Below are 17,347 nucleotides of genomic sequence, written 5' to 3'. Positions count from 1 at the left end.
GAGAGAACATCTGTAATAGTGTCAACAATAAATAAATAAGACATTGAAGCTTGAAAAAAAAGGTAGCCTCAAATAGTTTGAGGCCACTACGATTTGTATGACATTTAAAACTCTCACTTCCAGACCATGTTAGTTGTAATATTGTGTTAGCAGATACAAAAATAACTTTCGAATTATTGATAAATAAATCATTTAAAAATATGTATGTATCTCATTATTACAAGATCTTAATGTTTGTAGCTGTCTTGTAATGAAGTATTAATATATATAGACCATTGAGAATAGTGCATGGTATGTCATAAGCAGTAAGTGTTAATCACTTCTAAATGGACAGACAAAAATTTAGGTGTTTTTTTTATACACACATATGATCCATACAGAACATTTTTTTTCCGAGGTATGAACATTAAAAAACATTTTGATGTTCTGTACTGTCATTTCCTGGAGGGGCAGAAAGCACATCTCAACTATCTTTTATTTTCCTAAGCATATAGCAAGGTGCTGGGCTTGCAGAACTGAACTTGACCCTGAGCTTGCCACAGTGTGTGAGCTGGCCTCCGAGCTAAGTTTATATAGAAGGTGAATAGGTCATAAACAGAGGACAGCTTTAGAAGTGAAAAGGTGTAAAACTGACAGACTGCTGCTGTGGGGGGACTGGGACAGGAGCTCAGTGGGCATTCTTGCTTTCTGTGGGCAGCAGCGGAAAGCTGGCCTGACGCCGGCCTTTCCACCCGTGAGGGAAGGTCCTCCTCTCTCTCTGTTTTCCCAGGGACCCTGCTTTCGGTCTGCCCAGCCTGGAGCAGCCGGCTGTTCTCCTCACCTCCTGCCTCTGGGCAAGAAGGTTGTTGAGCTGTAAAAAAAAGGTCTTTTCCATTTAGCTCAGTTGTAACAACGTAACAACTGAGACTTTTATTTTCTTTCTTTTTTTAATGCTTCCTTCCACTTATTTTTATTAATACTTTTTCATAGATGTTACCAATTCTGTATTTGGTATTCTGTATACCCTAGCTTAATTAAAAAAAAATTAAAAACATTTTGACCCCTTTTACTCATTTCTTTCACCCCCACTCCCGCCTCTGGCAATCACAAATCTATTCTCTGCATCTGTAAACATGTTTTGTTTTTTTTTTTAAAAAAAATTCATTTATATATATATATATATATATATATATATATATGGGAGATCATAGGTATTTGTCTTTCTCTGTCTGACTTATTTCACTTAGCGTAATGCCTTTGAAGTCTATTCATGTAGCAAATGACAAGATTTCATTCATTTTTATGACTGAATAATAATCCATTGAATATATATACTATAATTTCTTTTTATTTTATTTATTTTAGATAGAGAGGAGGGAAGAGAGAGAGAGAGAGAGATAAACATCGATTTGTTGTCTACTTATTTATGTACTCATTGGTTGATTCTTGTATGAGGCTATTGTAAGTGGAATTATTTTCTCAGTTTCATTTTCTGATTGTTCAGTGGCAGTATAAAGAAACACAACTGTTTTTTTATTTTGTATCCTACAACTTTGCTGAATTTGTTTATTAGCACTAATAATTTTTCTGTGAATGCTTTAGGGTTTTAGAGATAGTTTTGCTTTTCCACCTAGGATACCTTTTATTCTTCTTCTTTTTAAAATCTAATTGTTCTGTCTAGAACTTCTAATATGTTGACTAGAAGTGGCAAAAGTGGGCATTCTTGTCTTGTTCTTGATCTTAGGGGGAAAGCTTTCAGTCTTTTGCCATTGAGGATGATGTTTTTCAGACAAAGCCCTTATCATGTTGAGGAAGTTACCTTCTATATCTAGCTTATTGCCTTTTTATTATGAAAAGGTATTGGATGTTTTAAACATTAAATGTTTTCTGCATCAGTTGAGATGATCATGTGGTTTCTCCCCTTCATTCTATTAATATTACACATTACATTGATTTCATATGTTGCATTCCTAGGACAAATATCACTTGGACATACTGTATAATCCTTTTAATATGCTGCTGAATTCGGTTTGCTACTATTTTGTTGAGGATTTTTTGCATCTATAGTCACAAGGGACATTAATCTATAGTTTCTTTCCTGGTAGTATTTTTATCTGGCATTAATATCAAGGTAATGCTGGCCTCATAGGATGAGTTTTTTGAAGAGTTTGAGAAGAATGGGGATTAATTATTCTTTTTCTTTTTTTAAAAAAATCCTCACCTGAGGATATTTTCCCATTGGTTTTAGGGAGAGTGGAAGAGAGAGGGAAAGACAGAGAGAAATATCGATGTGAGAGAAACACATTGATTGGTTGCCTCCTGCATGAGCCCTGACTAGGGCCTGGGCCAGGGATGAGCCTGCAATGGAGGTAAGCGCCCTTGACTGGAATCTAACCCGGGAACCTTCAGTCTGCAGGACGACACTCTACCCACTGAGCCAAACCGGCTAGGGCAGGCTGAATTCTTCTTTAAAGTTTGGTAGAATTCACCAGTGGAGCCATGTGGGTTTTTTCTTTGTTGGGAGGTTTTGATTACTGATTTAATTTCTTTACTTGTTAGAGATCTATTACAATTTTCTATTTCTTTTTGAGTCAGTTTAGGTAGAAATTTGTATTTCTAGGGATTTGCCCAGGTATTGTAGATTATCCATTTGGTTGGTGTAGAATAGTTTATATTATTTTTTTACATTCCTTTAAAAAAATCTTTATTGTTGAAAGTTTTACCTATGTCCGTCCTCTTTTTCCCCCATGGACCCCTTATAGCCCACCCCTGTATAATCCTTTTTATCTCTGTAAAGTTGGTAATTATGTCCTTCCTTTTATTTCTCCTTTTAGTAATTTGAGTCTTTTGTTTTCTCTTAGTCAAGGTGCAAGCACTTTCATTGCATTACTTTGGGAGGCATGTAGAGTCCGGCTGTCTCTCTTTTGGTGATATTAAAATTGATCAGTGCGGTTTGGGTGTTGTCAGCCTGCTCCACTCATCATAAAACTCTCTTTTAGCTTTCGCCTAATGGTTTCTGTAGCTTTTGATGATCATTGGCACATCTATTATTTCATAGGGGGATGCTAAAGTTTTGAAGAACATGTTTTAATGAACTCAGATATGCCAAGACACAGTGAAAGATGTATTTTCAATATCCAACTTCCTGGTTCTGAAGATCGGTCTGATAGAAAGGAAAAACATCCAATAGCCAAGAGCATGGAGACTAGCATGTTGCTAAGATCTTAGGCAAATCACTTGGCTCTTTAGCTTCAATCTACAAAAGTAGAGCCCTGGGCGAGATGACCTCTCACAGCACCTCACAGCTCTGACTCTCCAAAGGCCCATTATGTTAATTCAGAATGTAATCACAGTGCTGACTGGTCAGCCTAGCTTCCAAGACACTTAAAGTCCCCCCACCCCCCAATTTTACCAAAAATGTCCTTTGTTTTAAGGTTTCATGCAAGAATTCTGGTCCAATTCATTGCACTTCAGTGGTGATACTGATCATGAGACATCACCCCAGACAAGCTGCTCAAAGGGACCATCCATCTCCTTTATGGAAGGGCTCATGCCCCCAGACACTGTCCATACTTCGGCTGTGCAGAAAGAAATATCTCCTATTCTCCCAAAAGCATCTAGTGTCCTCACACTCTGTCTGCTTTGGGCAAACTCTTCTCAGGAAAGGGTCTTGTAAATTCATCCATCCTAAGGTGTAATCGACGGAGACATTCCATTTCAGAGGTCCTTTCACTTGAATACGAAATAAAAATTTCAGGAAAAGCCATGAATGTATAATTGTGGAATTTTAAGGATAATTTTTTTGTTAATTCTCACCCAAGGACATTTTTTCCATTGCTTTTCAGAGAGAGAGTGGAAAGGAGGGGGAGGTGAGAGAGAGAGAGAGAGAAAAACAACGTAGATGTGAGAGACACATCGATTGGTTGCCTCTCATATGCACCCCAACCAGAGGTGGGGCATGAACCTGCAACCCAGGTATGTGCCCTTGACCAGGAATTGAACCTCAGACCCTTTGATGTGTGGACTGGTGCTCTAACCACTGAGAAACACTGGCCAGGGCAAGGATAATTTTTTTTCTTGGAGGAAAACATCTTTCTATCTCCCTTAAATCATATGCTACATCATCCTTAAAACAGCATGCCTGACAATGGTCCTAAGAGCATTTTTAAAAAATGATTTAAACATCCTTTTTTAAAATATATTTTTTTATTGATTTCAGAGAGGAAGGGAGAGGGAGAGAGAGATAGAAACATCAATGATGAGAAAAAAATCATTGGTCGGCTGCCTCCTGCACGACCCCCACTGGTGATTGAGCCCTCAACTGGGTCATGTACCCTAGACTGGAATTGAACGGGAGACCTTTCATTACGCAGGCTGACACTCTATCCACTGACCCAAACCAGCTAGGGCAGTGGTTCTCAACCTTCTGGCCCTTTAAATACAGTTCCTCATGTTGTGACCCAACCATAAAATTATTTTCGTTGCTACTTCATAACTGTAATGTTGCTACTGTTATGAATCGTCATGTAAATATCTGATATGCAGGATGGTCTTAGGCTGCCCCTGTGAAAGGGTCGTTCGACCACCAAAGGGGTCACGACCCACAGGGTGAGAACCGCTGAGCTAGGGCAAGAGCATTTCTTTTTAGAAAATTAAATTTATTGGAGTAACTGGTTAATAACATTAGGTAAGTTTCAGGTACAATTTTATAATACACTAGAGGCCTGGTGCACAAAATTTGTGCACGGGTAGGGTCCCTAGGCCTGGCTGGCGATCAGGGCTAATCTGCAGGGCGACCAGAGGGGTGATGGGGGGAGCCCCCGCTGACACTCGCCTTGGCTGACCTGGTGCTGCCTGCTTGCTGGCCCTGACCCTGCCCCTGCCACAGCCGCTGGTTGCCTCCCTCTGCAGGGTGACTGGCAGGACTATTGGGGGCTCCCCCCCCCGCTGGCACCCGCCTTGGCTGGCCTGGGGCCTGTGGGCTGGGGGTAGCTCCTGCATTGAGCATCTGCCCCCTGGTGGTCAGTGCGCCACATAGTGACCAGTCATTTTGCTGGTTGTTCCACCGTTCAGTCATACGTTTGCATATTAGGCTTTTATTATATAGGATTATCTGTATATTCTGTTGTGTGCTCACCATCCAGTTTCCTTCCTTCACTATATGTATTTGACCCCCTTTGCCCTCTCCCACTCCTACCCCCTCTTCCCTCTGGCGACCATCATACTATTGTCTATGTCTATGAGTTTGGGTTTTTTTTGTTTTTTTTAAAAAATATTTTATTGATTTTTTACAGAGAGGAAGGGAGAGGGACAGAGAGTCAGAAACATCGATGAGATAGAAACATCGATCAGCCGCCTCCTGCACACTCCCCACTGGGCATGTGCCCGCAACCAAGGTAGTACATGCCCTTGACCGGAATCGAACCCGGGACCCCCCGACTTCCCAGGCCGACACTCTATCCACTGAGCCAAACCGGTCAGGGCTATGAGTTTGTTTTGTAACCACACTTCTTGATCCATTGTTCCTTCTGGTGTTCTACAGCCTCTTGGAAGCTGTTGGAGGGAAAACTGCCCTCCAATGTCTCCAGAGACGCTCCACACAGTCCAGTTAGGCCAGGGGTGGGCAAACTTTTGACTCGAGGGCCACAATGGGTTCTTAAACTGGACCGGAGGGCCGGAACAAAAGCATGGATGGAGTGTTTGTGTGAACTAATATAAATTCAAAGTAAACATCATTACATGAAAGGGTACGGTCTTTTTTTTTTTTTAGTTTTATTCATTTCAAACGGGCCGGATCCGGCCTGCGGGCCGTAGTTTGCCCACGGCTGAGTTAGGCTGTTGAACCAGGTGAGAAAGCTCCCCTTGGAGGAGGTGATAGTGGATGAGGGTCCTGACTAGGGGCAAGTCAAGTGGGGAAAGAGGGTGTTGTGCAAGGAAGTCTGTGGTGGAAGAGCTATCCTCCGGAATGAGGAGGTATTATCAAAGTCCAAATGAGAAGTGAGGGGCAAATATAATGAGTATCAAGCCTGTGAGTTTGCATTAATGAAGGTAAAGCATCCAGGACTGAGGCTACGAATGGTGGGTAAGTGCCAGTGGCCCCTTTTCCGAGGTGCCTGGCATGTTAAACAAGGCAGGCCAGGCAGCTTAAAGGAGTTGCACCAATCTGGCATCCCTACCCTTTTGTGTATGCCAATCCTACCATCTGGGAGGCCATTTTTTTCTTTTCTATGCCTTTCCAAGTCCTAATCACTGGTTAACACTCAACTGCGACCTCAGTTGGAAGTGATTTCTTCTTCTTCAGAACCCGGCTGTCACGATGCTCACTTCCCTCCTCTGTCCTTGTCACCTGGGAGTGGTTTTTCTTTAATCCTCACCTGAGGATATTTTTCCATTGATTTTTCGAGAGTGGAAGAGAGAGGAAAATAAATATCAATGTGAGAGAAACACATCAATTGGTTGCCTCCTGCATGGGCCCTGACCAGGGCCTGGGCCAGGGAGGAGCCTTCAATGGAGGTACGTGCCCTTGGCCAGAATGGAACCCGGGACCCTTCGGTCCGCAGGCCGATGCTTTATCCACTGAGGCAAACTGGCTAGGGCTGGCCGTGATTTTACTGTGTTGAAGTCTTGCCTTCTAGAGTAGAATCTGTTTGAAGGTAGCAATCATGCCCGATGACTCTTGCTATGGCCCAGCACCTGGCCTGGTGCCGTGCACATGATTGTGTGCAATGAGTGCTGACTGATGAATGAGTAATTGATGCAATAGGGCAGGCATTCTTTCTCAGCCGTCTTCTTCCAAAAAAAGGACTTGCTAGAGGAGTTTCCCTGGGATAAATGACAGTGAACATGGAGAACTCACTGGCCAGTGACTTATTCCCTCTGAGCAAATGGGGCTGATGCTGCGTTTAATTTAGGCTGCTCTGCCTTTCATGCTTTAAAAGGACTTTCCCACGACGGACTCAGGACCTGAAGTTCTGTGCCATTAGCACCACCACTGAGAGATGAGTGGTGAGAGATGCAGCCAACAGTGCCGGCCTCTGACCTGGTTCCGCTCCATGCTTTTTGCAGCCAAGCGGTTTAGCGTTTCATTTCCAGCTCAACACATGGAGCGTGCCCAAATGGGGCACTCACTGGGCTTTGGTGCAGGGGTGTGGGCTTGCATCTCTGAGTGGGTGGTCTTGGGCTGGGTATACATGTCTATGCATATGAATGTGATGACTCTCTTAGGGGGAGAGGGGTACATCTGAGTTCTGAGTCTGTCGATTTGTGTGGATGCATCTCTGAGTCTGTGTGATTGATGGTGGGGTGTTCTTATCAGCCCATTTATGTGTTGTGTGGCTGTTACACTTATGCCCATCTGTGTGTGTGACTATATGTGAGAGTGCTCCCATGTGAGTTTCTGCCTTGCTGGGTGTGTACATCAGTGTGTCTCAGCTTCGAGTGTGTACAAGTCTGGCCATCCAAAGCGGCTCTCAGCTGGTGCCTAAGACCCTAACCTTGACCACATGAAACAGATTCCACTTGGTTCATTAGCAACTCCTTCTCCTTTTTGTTGTTGTTGTTAATTCTCACCCAAGGATATTTTTCCATTGATTTTTATTTATTTATTAAATATAGTTTTTATTGATTTCAGAGAGGAAGGGAGAGGGAGAGAGAGATAGAAATGTCAATGATGAGAGAGAATCAAGGATCGGCTGCCTCCCGCACGCCCCCAACTGGAGATCGAGCCCACAACTCAGGCATGTGCCCTTGACTGGAATTGAACTTGGGACCCTTCACTCTGCAGGCCAACGCTTAGCCACTGAGCCAAACCAGCTAGGGCTTCCATTGATTTTTAGAAAGAGTGGAAGGGAGGGGAGAGAGAGAGAGAGAGAGAAACATTGATGTGAGTGAGACACATCGATTGGTTGCCTCTTGCACACAAACCCAAGCTGGGGGTCAAGCCTGCAAAGAGGTATGTGCCCTTGACCCTCGGGTTGACACTCTATCCACTGAGCCTTCTGCTTCTCGAGATGGGGATGAAGGCATGGAGGAGGCTTATGCTGCCCTCCCCCCCCCCTTCCCTTCATCCCCCCTCTCCCCACCAGACAGGACTCTGCCTTCATAATGCCATTTCTTCTTGTTACTCTGAGGTCCTGATAGGGCCTGGGAGCCACAGGAGCCTTTGGCCTTGAGTGTCCATGGCATCCTGTGGAATATTTTAATGGGATCTAGATGCCCAAAAGAGAAGACCTTGTTATTTTTTATTTATTTATTTTCTTATTAAAAGAAGAGCTTTTGAGAAATTCAGGGCTGCCTTCCACTCCCTCTCCTTCCCAGGAGAGAGCTGACATTCCCAACACTGTTTACATTCTTTTCCTCCTTGCCTCCCTGCTCCCCACCCTTTTCAGGACCTCCTGACTTTGGGCTTTGCAGATAAACTGTGCCCCTATAATCAAAGCCATCCTTCCTGCTCTGGGGGAACCCAGCCACACCCTGACTTGTCACAGCTCAAAAGTCTACCCTTCCTTCACCCATTCTTCTTCTACACCCTCCTTCATTACTGGATTAACCCTTTCATCTCCTCCAGGAAGCAGAGGAGGTTAATGTTGATGACTTGATTTCCCTCTCCAGCCCTCCCTGCATCTCCACCTCACTACCCTACACTCCCAAATCCCTCTCCAGCAGAGAAGGAAGAACAGGCTGCCAGTTAAGGCCAGAGGAGAACATCTTTGGGTTGAAGGCTCCAGGGAATTGGCATCTCTTCCCAGCTTCATCACCCTGTCTGCTTTGTGATCACTAAATCTTAACAACATGATTTGAGAAAGAGCCAGGATCATCCCAGCATCCTGCTGCCACCAATATATCGCAGAGCATCTGTGAAGCAACATTTTCACGGGAGCCCAGGACTGCTGGGGACAAGATCAGGCATGAGAGAGGCAGGATGGGTGACCCAGGATTGGGAAGAGAGAGGGTTAAATTGCAACTATTTTACTAGTAGTGGGAAAGCTCCTGTCTGGTCATGGGGGACTCTCCTCAAAGCTGTCACCTTAGAGATCAACCAAAGAGCTTGTGTGCATATATGCATGACCCATGGACACAGACAACAGGGTGGTGAATGCCTGGGGCGGGGGGGGGGGGGTGGCTAAAAGGAGTCAATGGGGGAGGGGGGGGAGGAGACATATGTAATACTTTCAATAATAAAAATTTTAAAAAAGTCACCTTGGTGTCCCCAAGACATGTCCTTCTTTGCTTCTTTTCCCATCTCCATCATTGGATAAAGCTACCCCACCCAGCATCTATGACCAAAGCTGCCTGCCTTGGCACTGGCAGGAGTTCTTTGGGGGAACAAAGTGAAACCCAGTTTCCTCTATGTGGCTGGCAGTCCCCTACCCTGGGGACAGGGGCTGGGTCCTAGTGCCCTCTCCATCAGCATGCCTCATGTGGGGACTGGCACAGGGGAAAGTATGTCCAGTGGTGACTGAGAGGCTGGCAACCCACCAGCAAGGGCCACGGGAGCGTGGAGCCTCGGGCTGAATGGCAGGCCCGAGGATGTCTCCTTCTCCTCCTGTTTCCCATTTATCATGAAAGGGGATGACAGTGCTCTCCTGACTAAAAGCAAATTCTTGGTCTCCTCGTGAAGTTAAAAAAGCAAAAAAAAAAAAAAAAAAGTAGCATTTACCCCATTCATCCATGACTTCTTCAAAATAGGAAACTTTTCCCTTCTCCCCACCACTGGCATCTGGACCTTGACTGCCCTCTTATTTCCTGGTGGATTTTTAACCGTCCAAAAGGGCTTGTGGGGCTTGGCTTCCTTCCTCTTTCTGGCCACGAACACTCCTCATTCCTGTCTTAATGGTAAGGGTCTAGTCATGCAAGGCATTGGTTTCCCTGCCGGAGGAGAAACCATCCTCATTGTTCTGCTCTCTTTCCTTCCAAGTGCCAGCCACCCTTTCCTCAGCACCTGCTTCCTAGGGAGAAGATGAGGGCTGATGGGAAAGAAGGGGCCAGAGCGTGTTCATTAGGACAACCAGTCTCTTTCTGAGCCTGACAAACTCCCAGGTGCCTGAGCTCTCCTTCCCAGAGAAGAGTGGAGGGAGAGCCTATGGATCAAAGCTGCCTCCTTCTCCCAAAGAAAAAGCCTGCAAAGAACCAGCCACAGCAACATTCCTGGGTGACTCGGGAAGGCAATGGGAGAAGCAGGTTGGTGGGCACCCTCTCCAGCTCTCTTCCCCTCCCACTGGTTTCACCTTTCCCCTAACTCTGAGGGAGAGGATGCCTTACTGAACCCCAAGAAAGTCTTGTCTCTGTCTTCGGGTAGACCTTTCCCAGCCCCTGAGGAGCAGCTACTCCAATAGTCAAGGATTTTGATAGTTATTCAGAGACTAGAACAAAAACTCCACAGTGGGATATGAAGAAAACAGACAGGGTAAAGGGGTGTGGAGGTACTTCCGCCTAGTTTTTGCTCATTTGTAAGAACTTTAAAGCCAGAGGGGGGAGGTTACGAATTATAGACTGTAACACCTCCAGCACATGTCATGTACAAGGCTGCAGTCCCCTGAAGTCCCCTGAGTTTTTTCCTACCCGGTTACATAACACACACAGATGTGCACACATCCATGCAGTCCATGGTGAGGGGCATAGGACCAACCATCAGCTACAACTTTCCTGCTCTTGGAACTTCTGCCCATCAGGCGGCTGCTGGTTCTGCAGACCACGCATTCTAAGTCACTGATCATCACACAACTTGCATCTTTGGAGCCCCCAACACATAAAGAGCAGCCTGGAGACCTGAACTCAGTAGATTCAGAGGCCCTCACTGTCTGCTTCCAAGGGCACAGAACAAAGGTTATTAGGGGGCCCATGGCCAGGGTAAAGCTCCCTCTGGGGAACACATGCTTCTGTCCAGAGTTGGATGACCTCTACAGACCAGGCAGCAGCGTATCCCTGGGGCCAGTCATTAGGACGACTTTCCAAAGCAGCAGGTCACTTGTTTCCAAACCCAGGCTGGCCATCAAAAATGATAGCAAGAGTGTAAATAGCCCTGACCGGCTTGGCTCAGTGGATAGAGCGTTGGCCTCTAGACTGAAGGGTCCCAGGTTCGATTCCAGTCAAGGGCATGTACCTTGGTTGCGGGAACATCCCCAGTAAGGGGTGTGCAGGAGGCAGTTGATCAATGTTCTCTCTCTCATTGATGTTTCTATCTCTCTATTCCTTTCCCTTCCTCTCTGTAAAAAATCAATAAAATATAGCTTAAAAAAAAAAAGAGTGTAAATAGGTATTTTGCCTGGGAAGGGTAATTTGGCAATATTTCTTAAATTTGCAAAATTAGGTGCCTTACAATATAGCGATTCTGTTTCTAGGAATTTAGTCTACAAATTTAGTTCACACACTTGTGAAATGACGAACCAGTTATTCACCGCAATACCATCTACTAGTAAAGATCGGGAGTAAACTAGATGTCCACCAGAAGCTTTTTTTTTTGGTTTTGGTATGAAAGGGTCACAGATATAGAGTGTTAAGTTAAAATAAGCAAGGTGCAGAACAGTGCGTATGTTTTACTATTAGTGTAGAAAAGAAAGAACAATTACCTACTCAAAAGATTAAATTAGAAAACAGACCAAAGTAGCAAAAGGAGGAACCTTTCACCCTGTTAGCAGCATAGCCTGGGGAAAGACTAGACTGAGAATTCAGAAGGAATGCTCCCCCCCCCCCCCTCCCCACAATCCCCACCTCCACACACAGACAGAAGAGGAGGAAGTGGGCTGCCAGGTGCTTCAGCATTGCCCTGTTGGCTCCTAAGGGCCTCCAATAACAGAGGCCTGAAATTCCTCTTCTCAAGGTCTCCTATGGTGAACCGCCTAACCATTCCCCTAACTCAGGCACACTCATGTGGTTAGGGAAAACTTGTGTGTGTGTGTGTGTGTTTTAAATGTAAACATGTGTACACACTTCTTCAGAATAACAAGGTCACCCCCTAAAGCAAAGACATCCTTTAAAGCTGCTTGACTTCCTGGCACCCTCCTTCCCTTCCCCAGCCAATTCTATTGTCCTGGAAAAAAATTGCTGAATGGCATGTATTTGTTTTAGAGATTACTCTTTAAGAATCTCATGACACCCCTTTGAAATAACTGGCAACACTCTGGGGTGTTGCAAAACCCACTTGGGAGTGACCTCCTTGGCCTTGATGACCAGCAGGACGTCACAGCCAAGACTCAGGCCAAGTGGGGCATGACCTGGGGCAGGGGATGGGGCTGGGTCTCTTTACCTCCACTCGCTAGGCATTTCCATGGATCCCAAGGTCTGCTTGGAGTACTGCATGGTCATGGAAGGCATTTGCTTGGGAGCCACTGACAAACCCTGCTCATGGGTGAGCTGCTGGGTCCCTGGGAGATGAAACTGGTTCTTTTCCCTCAAGGATAATTTTAGGTCCTCACTTCCCCTCCAGTCTTTCAACCTCCCAACCCCTGGCTCAGCCTCCCAGAGGGATTGCTTAAACCAGTGACTATACTGTGTTCTTTTGAAATATAGAGCGGTTCAAAAGAGACATGCTAGGGCATGGCCCTGGAGGCATTTTCCATGATATTTTTCCCCTTTTTGTCTCATTATTTCAGGGGAGGAAGCAAGACAGCTCAAGGATCAGGTTCTGATAGGACTTCATTAAGGTATCATATCTTCCTGCCCTTGAACTTGAATCCAGGAGTTTATTTTCCAGTCTCATCTCCCCACACCCAATTTCAGAGGAACTGGCTTGGAGATTGGAATAGCTTGGCTGGCAGAACCAGCTCTAAGTCTGGGTGAGGGTAGGGGAAGGGAAGTAGGCTTTGGGCTCCCTTAGGTGAAGGGAACCTCTGATAAGAGGTATGAAGAGACTTGGAGCTGCATTACAATACCGGGCCTCTGGTTCCACACACTTGGAGATACAACGCGTGAATTCCTCAATTCAACCTCTTCTAGTTTTTAATTAAAAGTTCATGAATAGCCCTAGCCAGTTAGCTCAGTGGATAGAGCGTCGGCCTGTGAACTAGAGGGTCCCAGGTTCAATTCATGCCAAGGGCACATGCCCAGGATGTAGGCTCGATCCCCTATAGGGGTCGTGCAGGAGGCAGCCGGTCAATGATTCTCTGTCATCATTGATATTTCTATCTGTCTCTCCCTCTCTCTTCCTCTCTGAAATCAATAAATAAAAAAATAAAAAAAGTTCATGAATAAATCTTCAAGGAAGTGGCGTGAACACTTTTCCATCAGGAAGGATGGTGGTGATGGAAGATTTGTGGATAGTTGGGGGTGATGTGGATCAGCCTCAACCTCAAACCCATTCATTCACTTTTAACATGTCTTTTCAACAGAATTTTAAGAAAAAAGGGCCCATCTAGAAAATTTCAAGGTGGAAAGGTGTGTGGAAAGGGCAATGTGTAATGGGGAAGTTGGAGAAATCGAAACTCTCAGCATCCCAGGCTATGGAGGCCAAATTGAAATTCAAATGAGTGGGCAATGATAAAGACCCCTGAAAAATGGCAAACGTCCCAGCAGCTGAGGGGGTCGGGGGTGAGGAAGCCAGAACAGAAAACGGGAGAGACAGGGAGGGTAAGGGAAATAGAAGGGAAAGGGGGCAAATCTCACTGAAATGGCCTCCTGGGAGAAGCGAGGATACTGGCTGCCCTCTATTACTTAACTTACAATATCTTAGAGGAGGGCTCCCGAGTAGCCAGCCGAGGGGCTACTGTGGGCGGAAAGGGTTACCGTTCCTCTGCCACGGTAAGCGGGGAGGCCAGGAAGCCAGTGCTGACCGGTGCTGTGCTTGCTGAGTGTGCAGCTGGTCGTGGCAGGAGTGGGCACGTAGTGGCAGAGAAGTCAGGGCCTCCGCGCTCCGGATTTGGCTAAAGGAAAAGTCGGGCTTCCACCTCGTTTCCCTCCCTACCCTCCAAGTCCCCTCCCGACGCCGAGTGTTGAGACTGTTGGCCGCTGCCCCTTTAAGAGCCGCCACTCCCCCCACCCCCCAGCGGTGGCACCCAGTGTGGGGGTGTGGGGGGGGGGGGGCTGAGCTTTCTCTCCGTCAACCAGGGAAGATGGCCCAGGCCAAGGAGATCTCTCCCACGCCCCACTGCCCCCTCCCCTGAGTCGCGTGAGCTGGGAGCCCCCTTACCTCTTTCCCTCCCGCCCCACGCGCGACGTGGGAATGGCTCCGCGGCCTGACGCGAACAGCTCTCTGGCCTCGTGGCCAGATGCCCCCACCCTGGCGCCCAATTCTGCCAACACGAGTGGGCTGTCAGGGGTGCCGTGGGCAGCGGCGTTGGCGGGGGCGCTGTTGGCGCTGGCGGTGCTGGCCACCGTGGGAGGCAACCTGTTGGTCATCGTGGCCATCGCCCGGACGCCGAGGCTCCAGACCATGACCAACGTGTTCGTGACTTCTCTGGCCGCAGCCGACCTGGTTGTGGGACTCCTGGTAGTACCGCCGGGGGCCACCTTGGCGCTGACCGGCCACTGGCCCCTGGGCGCCACCGGTTGCGAGCTGTGGACCTCGGTGGACGTGCTGTGCGTGACCGCCAGCATCGAAACCCTGTGCGCCCTGGCGGTGGACAGATACCTGGCCGTGACCAACCCGCTGCGCTACAGCGCGCTGGTCACCAAACGCCGCGCCCGCGCCGCCGTGGTGTTGGTGTGGGTCGTGTCCGCGGCGGTGTCCTTTGCGCCCATCATGAGCAAATGGTGGCGCGTGGGGGCCGACGCCGAGGCGCAGCGTTGCCACTCCAACCCGCGCTGCTGCGCCTTCGCCGCCAACATGACCTACACGCTGCTCTCCTCCTCCGTCTCCTTCTACCTTCCGTTGCTGGTGATGCTCTTCGTCTACGCGCGAGTTTTCGTCGTGGCGACGCGCCAGCTGCACTTGCTGCGTCGGGAGCTGGGACGCTTCCCGCCAGAGGAGTCCCCGTCGGCTGCACGGCGCTGTCGGGTCCCAGCCCAGGCGGGGCCGTGCGCTCCGCCCGCAGCGGGGCCCTCCGGCAGCCGGCGGCCGGCGCGCCTCCTGCCTCTCCCGGAACACCGGGCCCTGCGCACCTTGGGCGTCATCATGGGTACCTTCACTCTCTGCTGGTTGCCCTTCTTTGTGGCCAACGTGGTGCGCGCCCTTGGGGGCCCCTCCCTGGTTCCCGACCAGGCTTTCCTGGCCCTGAACTGGCTGGGCTACGCCAACTCTGCCTTCAACCCGCTCATCTACTGCCGCAGCCCCGACTTTCGCTGCGTCTTCCGCCGCTTGCTGCGCCGCGGCCGGCGGGAGGAGCGCCCCGCTGCCGGCGCCCCTTCCTGGACCCCTGCGGCCCCGGCCCGCCCTTCCGAGTCCCGGCCGTGCCCACCGCTCAACGAGTAGGTAACGCGGCCGAGGGGCTGACAGCTCGGGATCGGGGAACACTCGGTGTCTCCTCTGGTCCATGTTTTGAGTCTGGGGTTCGAGAGGAGAAGGTGGGGCTGGGGAGGGACTCTGCGTGGAAAGAAGGGAACCAAAATGAACACCGAAGTCCACTCTTTTCCCGCATCCGACCCACCCGAGCGTAGGATTGAAACGAAGGGGGGCCGCGGGGTTGTTCTTCACCCCAGCGCCCCACGTGTGCGCCAGGGAAGTGCTGCTGTCCCCCAGGCCTCCGGCCCGCAAGGTCAGCGTAAGTTTTGGGTTTCTAGCCCCGTTCCACGGCCGGCCGCCCGGATTTCTTGTCGCCACTCGGCTGGCTTTGGCTTGCAGAGACCATTGGAGGCCCTCCCCCCAAGTCCTTTGCCCCAGTTCTGGTTTCTTTGAAGGGTTGATAGCCACGAAGGTGAGAATGCACGGAGGGTCTGAAGGTCTGAGGGGAGTGAGGAAGCCACAGCGCGAGTTCTTCCAGCTGTTGGAGACAGGGCTGGGCTGGAGTCCCGTAGGCTTGTGGCTGCGTGGGGCCGAGGCTTTTGTATAATTAGGGGTTTTCAGGGTCCCTGACCGCCTGGGTCCCCTGTCCCCACCCTGTGCCCCACCCACCCCAAGATTTGCTGTCTTCATTTTTTCCAGGGCTTCCTGGGGAATTTCTTAGGCCTTGAAGGACAAGAAACAAGAGCTCCGTTGATCGTTGATCCAGAACCTTTGGAAAGCTCTGGCCTCTGTTTAGAACGAGCCCCCGTGGAGTTTCCCAGCTGGAAAACTCTGCCCTCCAGAACCTGATGACTGGGCCACGGATGAGGAGGTGGGGACGGACTGGGAGGAGAAGCCTTACCAAGCGGGCGTTTTGCCACCCCCTCTCTTTCTTTCTGAGAGAAGATTTTTAAATCCCATTCCTGAACTTCACCAATACCTCAGCAGCTAGAGGGTCGGGCTGCCTGTGGCCAGCTGCCCTTGGAGCGGTAGGGCTGGCTTTGGCCGGGCACCTTGCTCACTTGTGTGCATGTGCTTAGGGCAGAGAGAGTACCCCTCATTCTATCCCCCCTCCTCTGCCCCCACCTGATGAACCACTCAGTGTCCTCTAGGCTTGGCAGCCCAGGCTGAGAGCAGGAAGCTAAAAAAGGTCAAGGTTTGGGATTTTTGTCCCTGGCTTCCTCACCAGGGCTCTCTAAGCACCAGCCTCCCTCACTTTAGACACAGACAGAATAGCTCCGATCTACCTCACAACAGTGTCAGAAGGACTTCTTCAGGGTTTGGGGGGACTCCAGGGTTCATAGAAGGTGAACCATTAGAATGGATCCCTTCTTTACATTTTTAAATCAACTTAATAAATATTATTGAATGCAGTTCATCCATTGCCTTCTCTTCTCTCCATTTGTTTTCTTTCCATAATCCACTTACTTCTGAGCGCTGGCTTTCGACAGCGGCAATAAATTAGGACTAATCCTTGTTCCTTTCTTCCTAACCCTCGTGAAATGAAAATGAAACATCTGCTTGGATAAAGGGGAGCGAGCTTGAGCCGCTGATACTCCTGCCTCCCCACCCTTTCCAAAACTCCTGGAATCCAGTTCAAGTGAGTAGCAAAGCCATGTTACCCACAGGACTTGAGCAAACTGTCCACGGGATTGCGTTTGCTGGGCTCAGGATCAGGGCACATGGAGCATATGTCAGCTCCCATGCTATAAGCCGGTGGCGGCTTCCTACGATCCCGGTGCCTGCAGGAACCAGTTTTATTCTGCACTGTATGTGTTCATTTCTGGAGGCACGGAGCACTGTTTGTGTTGGGCATATGTCTTGGGCTATAAATATATTCTGACATTTCCCATTCTTTTCCTAACCTCTACCTCCCCACTCCCTTTCCGGGGCTGCAGAAATCTATAGTATCCTCTGGAAGTAAAACTGGAGTTACAAGTTTGAGCCAGTTGATCATTGTTTTCCTTATTCCAATTTTTATGAATCTTATCAGGCAGTTTTCTATGGAAAGCACAT

At 48.5% G+C, this 17,347-nt stretch overlaps 1 protein-coding gene across 1 annotated transcript; it reads left to right on the top strand.

Moving 5' to 3' along the window:
* The first annotated feature begins 14,128 nt into the window (after positions 1–14,128).
* On the top strand, positions 14,129–16,708 carry ADRB3 (adrenoceptor beta 3). Its single transcript, XM_081082677.1, has 2 exons — positions 14,129–15,318; positions 15,992–16,708. The coding sequence occupies exons 1-2, from the start codon at positions 14,135–14,137 to the stop codon at positions 16,011–16,013; spliced, it is 1,206 nt and encodes a 401-aa protein (XP_080938803.1). The 5' UTR covers positions 14,129–14,134; the 3' UTR covers positions 16,014–16,708.
* Positions 16,709–17,347: the final 639 nt, after the last annotated feature.

This window comes from Myotis nattereri, assembly GCF_964212035.1.
Source record: "Myotis nattereri genome assembly, chromosome: 2".
Lineage (NCBI taxonomy): Eukaryota > Metazoa > Chordata > Mammalia > Chiroptera > Vespertilionidae > Myotis > Myotis nattereri.
Note: the sequence above shows the minus strand (reverse complement) of the source record. Positions and strands in the feature narration are given on the sequence as shown.